The 8,896-nt window shown below is 49.4% G+C and overlaps 1 protein-coding gene across 1 annotated transcript in view; it reads left to right on the top strand.

Moving 5' to 3' along the window:
• LOC110153609 (uncharacterized) overlaps positions 1–8,487 on the top strand; it is an 11,993-nt gene extending 3,506 nt beyond the window's left edge. The window contains exons 4-14 of the mRNA XM_055159857.1: positions 425–742; positions 2,209–2,454; positions 2,683–2,979; positions 3,175–3,284; positions 4,365–4,396; positions 4,551–4,621; positions 4,885–6,302; positions 6,335–6,501; positions 6,914–6,957; positions 7,899–8,162; positions 8,270–8,487. Coding sequence (XP_055015832.1) covers positions 425–742; positions 2,209–2,454; positions 2,683–2,979; positions 3,175–3,284; positions 4,365–4,396; positions 4,551–4,621; positions 4,885–6,302; positions 6,335–6,501; positions 6,914–6,957; positions 7,899–8,162; positions 8,270–8,487 — 3,185 coding nt within the window. The remainder of the gene's footprint in view (positions 1–424; positions 743–2,208; positions 2,455–2,682; positions 2,980–3,174; positions 3,285–4,364; positions 4,397–4,550; positions 4,622–4,884; positions 6,303–6,334; positions 6,502–6,913; positions 6,958–7,898; positions 8,163–8,269) is intronic.
• The last annotated feature ends 409 nt before the right edge of the window (positions 8,488–8,896 follow it).

Here is an 8,896-nt window from a genome sequence, read left to right as displayed (position 1 = left end):
AGACGGAGCCTTTGTATTTGAGTTCAGACGCGACGCACGACTTAGACGACGACAAACAACCAGAGAAAAATACTTAATGTGTGTAACTTTAGTGTTTTTATGACATAAACACTTGAGTGGAGGAGATCGGAGGTTGTGGTGTGTTTATATTTATTCTCTGTGTGTGTCCGATGTGAAAAGTTCAGCTTTTTCAACTTCTGACACCAAAGCCCTGGACGCGCTTCTAGAGAGTCGACACCTGAACGCTCAAGACGCGTCGCAGAAACTCAGACGTCCCAGACGCTCGTCCACATAGACTTTGTAAAGTGGACGCCGTGACGCCGCCGTCTGAACGCAGCTTTAGGACAAACTGATGCCCAAGAAGTGTGTCCTTGTTCCCTCACTCATGTCCTTGTCTCCTAACTTTGTCTCCTTGTCTCCTCAGAGCGGCGGTCAGTGTCCTGTGTCGTCATGGAGACCTGTGTCCTTCCCTGCAGATTGGACGGGGCTTCGCTCATACTGATCCAGTGGGTCAAAACTGACCCAGATCGTCTGGTTCACGCTTTCCAGGACGGCACAGATCAGCTGGAGAGGCAGGCTGAGACCTTTAGGGGGCGCACTTCCCTGTTTCCGGAGCAGATCTCTGGAGGAAACGCCTCTCTGCAGTTGTCCCACGTGAAGGTGTCTGACCAGGGCTCATACCTCTGTCAGACCTTCACCAGCAGCTCTGGAGGAAAGACCTGGGTCCAGCTGAGTGTGAAAGGTAAGAAGAAGTTCTCCTGGAGGTGTGAGTTGAAAGTCCCACTGACAGACGTTCCCCACAGACCCTCACGATACACTTGGACCTGCCAGGTTTCCTCCAGTGAATCCAACTCACCACCAGGTGGAGCTCTACAGCTCTGTGCCTCTCTTCACCCGAGTGTCCAAGACACACGACGGAGGTCACATGACACGACCACAAAGTGGATCATGAACCTCCGGTGGAGATCGTCCTGGTGCCACGTGCTCTGATGGACCTTGTGCTGAACATGGTGTTGGTTCTGGACAAACTGTGACTCACACAGAAGTTCAATAACTAGAGGTGTATCGATATCGATATTGTTGATGTCTGGATATCGGTCGTGGTCTGGTCTCGTATTAAACTGAGCGTCTTTAGATCAGAATCAGAGTGTTGAGTCTGTTTTGCTCAGTAAACTACATGGACCATGATCCTTTGCGGCGGCGTTGGCCTGTGCGCCGCTGTGGACGCACCAGACACTTTAAGTCTGAGCTCCACAAACATTTTGTGTTTGTGACGAGAAACGAGAAAAAAGAGAAAAGTTGACGGACAAAGAGCGAGAAAAACTCCAACATGAGAAGGACCTGGATAAACCCACACGCCCAAAACGTTCAAGAAGGTTTCACTAAATCAAGTCGAGACAAAAAACTCTACGTGAAACTTTTACACCAGAACTGCCTCAAACAGCTCAAGAAAAAACAAACACGTCACAGAAAATAAAGAGATTTGATCCAGTTTCCACGGTGACGACGTCGACTTTAAAAGGTTTAAGAGGAAAAACTGGAGCTGAAATAGCTTGTTTTTTTATTTCTTATGAGGACGACTCAAATCTACATTGACTAATAAAGTGTTTAATGCAGCTTTGACACATTTGTTTATGTTTACAGACATTTTTTACAGAAATTAAAACCACATGACTCATTTGCATAAAATTTGCTCTGATAAAAACAGTTCGTCCTTGTGGCTGATGTGGTTCAGTTTGTGTCGGACTAAACGACTCGACTCCTCGATTCTCCTGACACAGCAGTCGTAATACTCAAACAGTCCATCAAACGGAGTGGTGTCGTCGTTTACTAAAGTCATTTATTTGTGACTTGAATTTAACACTTCAGTGTCAAAGTTTTTTCACTCTGTTCAAAAAGTCACTGATCTGAAACTGACAATAAATGTTTTACCAAATGAAGCTCAAAGTATTTTAGAATGTCACTCTGTTATTCTGTAGAACATCATGAACCTCCCTGTGAATCACAGTAAATATCGACCTGTGAGGTTCAGACGTGACGATATCGTATCGTGACACTTGGAAATGGTTCCACCAATAACAGAACATGACTGAGGTTCAGATCAGGAGGACGTTCCTCTCCAAGTGTCACTGTCTCCAGGACTTGTTCATAGGACTTCAGTGTCTCTGTGTCTTTATGTCTCTGTGTTTCCTGTGGCGCCCCCTTCAGGTCCCGTGTCGTTCCTGCACTTGGAGCTTAAAGGAGACGTTCTGGTCTGCAGCTCTGAGGGCATCTACCCTCAGCCCGCCGTGACCTGGACCCCTGACTCCGCCCACCAAACCCAGACGCGGCCAATGGGGGATCAGCTCTACTCCGTCAGCAGCTCGCTCGCCCTGGAGCTCCGCCCCCCTCAGAGGTTCACCTGTAACATCAGCACGACCCACAGCTGGAAGAGCGCCACCTACAGCCTGAACCGTGAGTCTGCTCCTGTCTGCTCCTGTCTGCTCCTGTCTGCTCCTGTCCTCACTTGTGTGTCTGCTCCTGTCTGCTCCTGTCTGCTCCTGTCCTCACTTGTGTGTCTGCTCCTGTCTGCTCCTGTCCTCACTTGTGTGTCTGCTCCTGTCTGCTCCTGTCCTCACTTGTGTGTCTGCTCCTGTCTGCTCCTGTCTGCTCCTGTCCTCACTTGTGTGTGTTCTTCCTCAGCTCCAGTGGAGATGTCCTCAGACGTGACTCTGCCCTGCTCCTCCTCTTCTGCTCCGTCTGCTCCAGTCAAGAGCCTGAGTTGGACCTTCAACCGCGTCCAGAGCGTCCTGAGCCGGAGCGGAGCGGACGTGACCTACGGCGCCCCCTGGAGGCCGTTTGTGGAGCGCCTGTCAGAGTCAGGCGCTCTGAGTCTGAAGGAGCTGAGCCCAGAGCAGGAGGGCGAGTACCTGTGTGAAGTCCACACGCAGCAACAAAACTACATCTCCAGCACACAACTGCGACGCACAAAGGAGACAGGTGAGTCTGACAGGTGAGTCTGACAGGTGAGTGACAGGTGCAGTGACAGGTGAGTCTGACAGGTGAGTTCTGACAGGTGCAGTGAGGTTCAGTGACGTGAGGTGCAGTGACAGGTGCAGTGACAGGAGCAGTGACAGGTGCAGTGACAGGTGCAGTAGACCCTGTCTGATCTCCACATGTGTTGGTGTCCCACAGCAGAGGGCCCTGGGGCCCCTGCAGCTGTGATCGGAGTCTCAGTGTGTGTGGTCCTCGTCCTGGCTGGAGTCGTGGTTTTCTTCCTGTGGAAACGTCGACAGAACAAAAAGGTGAAACCAGTTTAACACTCATGTATTCACTCTGGAGTAGAGCAGTTTAACACTCATGTATTCACTCTGGAGTAGAGCAGTTTAACACTCATGTATTCACTCTGGAGTAGAGCAGTTTAACACTCATGTATTCACTCTGGAGTAGAGCAGTTTAACACTCATGTATTCACTCTGGAGTAGAGCAGTTTAAAACACTCATGTATTCACTCTGGAGTAGAGCAGTTTTAACACTCATGTATTCACTCTGGAGTAGAGCAGTTTAACACTCATGTATTCACTCTGGAGTAGAGCAGTTTAACACTCATGTATTCACTCTGGAGTAGAGCAGTTTAACACTCATGTATTCACTCTGGAGTAGAGCAGTTTAACACTCATGTATTCACTCTGGAGTAGAGCAGTTTAACACTCATGTATTCACTCTGGAGTAGAGCAGTTTAACACTCATGTATTCACTCTGGAGTAGAGCAGTTTAACACTCATGTATTCACTCTGGAGTAGAGCAGTTTAACACTCATGTATTCACTCTGGAGTAGAGCAGTTTAACACTCATGTATTTCACTCTGGAGTAGAGCAGTTTAACACTCATGTATTCACTCTGGAGTAGAGCAGTTTAACACTCATGTATTCACTCTGGAGTAGAGCAGTTTAACACTCATGTATTCACTCTGGAGTAGAGCAGTTTAACACTCATGTATTCATCTGGAGTAGAGAGCAGTTAACACTCATGTATTCACTCTGGAGTAGAAGCAGTTTAACACTCATGTATTCACTCTGGAGTAGAGCAGTTTAACACTCATGTATTCACTCTGGAGTAGAGCAGTTTAACACTCATGTATTCACTCTGGAGTAGAGCAGTTTAACACTCATGTATTCACTCTGGAGTAGAGCAGTTTAACACTCATGTATTCACTCTGGAGTAGAGCAGTTTAACACTCATGTATTCACTCTGGAGTTTCATTTTGCTCCTTTGGTCGTTTCAAATGTTGTGGGGATCAGACTGGAGAAAATTCATTTCTAGAATCACAACAGAAACATTAGAGAAAGAAACAAGTTCAAACCAACTTTGATTTTATTTTTCAGGCCCAAAATGGAGCTGCAGAAGAACAACAAACGTAAGTGTGAAACATTTGAGCTGAATCTACAAAATAATGGTCCAATCTCCATGGAGCACGACTGGACACATGAGGGACCACAGTGTCTTGTTCTGTTCTCACTTTAAAATCACAATCAAACTATTGAGCAAAACCTTTTCTTCTTCATTTCCAGTTCCCTTGAGGAAAGAGGAGACCCTGCTGTTCTGGAGAACCTGCTGCAGGACAATGTTGGAGCTCCTGAAGGTAAACTCCAGCAGCACAGGAGCTAAAGACACTTTACACACATTTCACTACAAAACCTTTTGGGTTTGATGATTTGTTGAAGAGTTTTCTGTGGTTCATCTGATCAGAGGCTTTAGACGCGTCCATGAGACACATGAATACGGTGGAACCCTGGGAGTTCTATTTCTCCAAGATCTGGTTCAGCGCACAGATCCACGTGTCAGTGCCATGTCCACGCTTAAAGACAAACTGATGAGTCTCATGTTCTGTTTGTGTCCTCACAGAGATCATCAGGAGGAGCTCGGAGGAGATGAAGTCCACACTGACACAGAAGTTTAAGTTCCTCACAGAGAACATCAGAGGAACCACAGAGAAGATGGAGTTTGATGAAGGCTTCATAGAGCTCTGCATCACTGTGGGAGACTCTGGACAGAACCACCAGGAACATGAGGTCCTACACATGGAGACACAGTCCAGGAGAGCGGCCGATGAGACGACTGTCCCATGTCAGGACATGTTTAAACCCCGCCCACATTCACCACAGCCAATCAGATTAGTGCTGACGAAGGGCGTGGCCGGCGTGGGGAAAACAGTGCTGACTCAGAAGTTGAGTCTGGACTGGGCTGAAGGCCGGGCCCACCAGGACCTCCAGCTGCTGTTCCCCTTCACTTTCAGAGATCTGAACGTGCTCAGAGACACACAGTTCAGCCTGGTGGAGCTGCTGCACCACTTCTTCAGTCCATCCAAAGATCTCTGCAGCTTCCAACAGCTCCAGGTGCTCTTCATCTTTGACGGTCTGGACGAGTGCAGACTTCCTCTGGACTTCGGCCGAACCCGGGTCCTGAGCGACCCCACAGAGTCCGCCTCAGTGCACGTGCTGCTGGTGAACCTCATCAGGGGGAGCCTGCTTCCCTCCGCTCTCCTCTGGATAACCACGCGCCCCGCCGCGGCCAATCAGATCCCTGCTGAGTGCGTCTCCATGGTGACAGAGGTGCGAGGGTTCGCCGACCCGCAGAAGGAGCAGTACTTCAGGAAGAGGTTCAGAGACCAGGCCACGGTCGTCATCTCCCACATCAAGAGCGTCCGCAGCCTCCACATCATGAGCCACATCCCGATCTTCTGCTGGATCCTCTCCAAGGTTCTACAGAAGCTTCTGGAACAAACAGAACCAGAGCTGCCCCGGACTCTCACACAGATGTACGTCCACTTCCTGGTGGTGCAGGCCAAAGTCCAGAACATCAAGTATCAGCAGGGATCAGGGGAGGACCTTCACTGGACTCCAGAGACCAGGGAGATGGTGAAGTCTCTGGGAAAAGTGGCCTTTGAGCAGCTGCAGAAAGGAAACCTGATCTTCTACGAGAGTGACCTGAGCGAGTGTGGGCTGGACGCTGCAGCGGCCTCAGTGTACTCCGGAGTGTTCACACAGGTCTTTAGAGAGGAGCCAGGCCTGTACCAGGACAAGGTCTACTGCTTCATCCATCTGAGTGTGCAGGAGTTTCTGGCTGCTCTTCACGTCCATCAGACCTTCTACAGCTCTGGAGAGAACCTGCTGGAGACACCACACTCCTCTGAGAGTCCAGACCCTGAGGCCTTCTACCGCTCTGCTGTGGACCAGGCCTTACAGAGTCCAAACGGACACCTGGACCTGTTCCTGCGCTTCCTCCTGGGGCTGTCTCTGCCGACCAATCAGAACCTGCTGCAGGTCTGTTGCCTTCAGGAAACAATAAAAAGCAGAAAACACATGAGTTCATCAAACAGAAGCTGGATGAAGAGGGTCTGTCTGAGGAGAAAAGTCTGAACCTGCTCCACTGTCTGAACGAGATGAACCACCACAGTCTGGTGCAGGAGAAACAGAAGAACATGAGAGAAGAACCTGTGGAGAAAACCTCAAACAAAGAAACGTGAGTTTATTTTACTCAATATTTTAAATTAAAAGAAAACAAAGCAAAGAAAACTGTCTTTCAGGTGTTAGTCCTGGTCCTAGTCTGGTCTGGTCTGGTCCTGGTCTGGTCTGGTCTGGTCCCTGGTCTGGTCCTGGTCTGGTCTGGTCTGGTCTGGTCTGGTCTGGTCTGGTCTGGTCCTGGTCTGGTCCTGGTCTGGTCCTGGTCTGGTCCTGGTCTGGTCTGGTCTGGTCTGGTCTGGTCTGGTCTGGTCTGGTCTGGTCTGGTCTGGTCTGGTCTGGTCTGGTCTGGTCCTGGTCTGGTCTGGTCTGGTCTGGTCTGGTCTGGTCCTGGTCTGGTCCTGGTCTGGTCTAGTCCTGGTCCTGGTCTGGTCTGGTCCTGGTCTGGTCTAAACTGGACTTGTGTGTTTCAGGTTGGATGGGGCAGAGCTGCGTAAACTCTCAGATCTGAGGAAGTGTGAGTCTTGTTTTGTGTCTTAATAAGAGAATCACAATGACAGAAACATGAAATAAACATGTTGTGACTTTAACGTGGGACTGGACTCACCTTTCACACTGACACGACTCCAGGTCTGTGGAGAACGTTCACGCTGACACGACTCCAGGTCTGTGGAGAACGTTCACGCTGACACGACTCCAGGTCCGTGGAGAACGTTCACGCTGACACGACTCCAGGTCCGTGGAGAACGTTCACGCTGACACGACTCCAGGTCCGTGGAGAACGTTCACGCTGACACGACTCCAGGTCTGTGGAGAACGTTCACGCTGACACGACTCCAGGTCGTGGAGAACGTTCACGCTGACACGACTCCAGGTCCGTGGAGAACGTTCACGCTGACACGACTCCAGGTCTGTGGAGAACGTTCACGCTGACACGACTCCAGGTCCGTGGAGAACGTTCACGCTGACACGACTCCAGGTCTGTGGAGAACGTTCACGCTGACACGACTCCAGGTCCGTGGAGAACGTTCACGCTGACACGACTCCAGGTCCGTGGAGAACGTTCACGCTGACACGACTCCAGGTCCGTGGAGAACGTTCACGCTGACACGACTCCAGGTCTGTGGAGAACGTTCACGCTGACACGACTCCAGGTCTGTGGAGAACGTTCACGCTGACACGACTCCAGGTCTGTGGAGAACGTTCACGCTGACACGACTCCAGGTCTGTGGAGAACCTACAGACACAGAGAGAACATCTGTAGAAGCATCAGCTCAGTTGAACAAACTCTTGAACCCTGAGTGGTTTATCTGAGTCAGCAGATCCACGTGGTGTCCAATAAAGCCCATGACACTAAAGACTAAACTCTTTGTGGCTCCTGTAAACGCCTCCAGCTCTACGTCCACTGATGCTTTCACACATGAACATTCTCCTCACATTCACATGTTTGTGTTTCAGACTCCTGTGACGTCTCTCTGGACCCAAACTCAGCTCACAGACGCCTGAGGATGTCTGACCACCATCGAACTGTGACACTTGTGAAGATGAAGGAGGAGCAGAAGTATCCAGATCATGAGGACAGGTTCACAGGCTTTACTTATCAGGTCCTGAGCTGCACTGGCCTGAGGGGGCGCTGTTACTGGGAGGTGAACTGGAGCGGGAGGGGGTTTTATAGCAGCGAGTTACAGAAAGATCAGACGGAGCGGAAGACAGAGAGAGTGGGTTTGGAAACAATGATCACTCCTGGAGTCTGGAGATCAACAAAGGAAAGTGCTTTGCCCACCACAACAAAGACAAAACATCAGTCTGTGATTGGCTGAGCTCCTCAGAGGGCGTGTCCTCTGGTGAAGGGGGCGTGTCCTCGGGCAGAGTGGGCGTGTTCCTGGACTCTGAGGCTGGAGCTCTGTCCTTCTATCAGATCTCCTCTGATGAAGAACTGTTCCACATCCACACCTTCTCCTCGTTCTTCTCTGAGCCTCTGTTTCCAGGGTTTAGACTGTGGACTGAAGGTTCCTCTGTGACTCTGGTCGACCTGAGCTCCTCCTGATGTTGTGTCCACAGAGTCTCCTTCAGACAGAGTCACTGATGATCTCTGACAAACTGGGACTTTACCTGGACTTGACTTTGCATTTTCTACTTATTTTCAGTTTTTATTATTCTATATTTTAGCAGATTCTACAAAACTCTGACATTTTTTTTTAACATATTTTAAAATAATCCTTAAACATTTTTAAACCAATGAAGAAAATGTTCCAAGAGTGAAACAGGGAGAGAAGATGTGGGACTCTACACCCACTAAACCATTCTTGGATTCAGAAACACTTTTTCTTTTTCCCTGAAATGTTCTTTAGTGTTTTATTGACAGAAACTGTCCCAGTTCTATTGTGGACATATGTGGACAATAATCTGCCTTGTTCTACATCTGTTGTTCCATTTTCCAGAGCTGCCTGGATTAT

Source organism: Boleophthalmus pectinirostris, unplaced genomic scaffold (assembly GCF_026225935.1).
Source record: "Boleophthalmus pectinirostris isolate CB_2022bp ecotype Guang Dong unplaced genomic scaffold, ASM2622593v1 HiC_scaffold_2825, whole genome shotgun sequence".
Lineage (NCBI taxonomy): Eukaryota > Metazoa > Chordata > Actinopteri > Gobiiformes > Gobiidae > Boleophthalmus > Boleophthalmus pectinirostris.
This window is presented reverse-complemented; position numbering and strand designations above follow the sequence as displayed.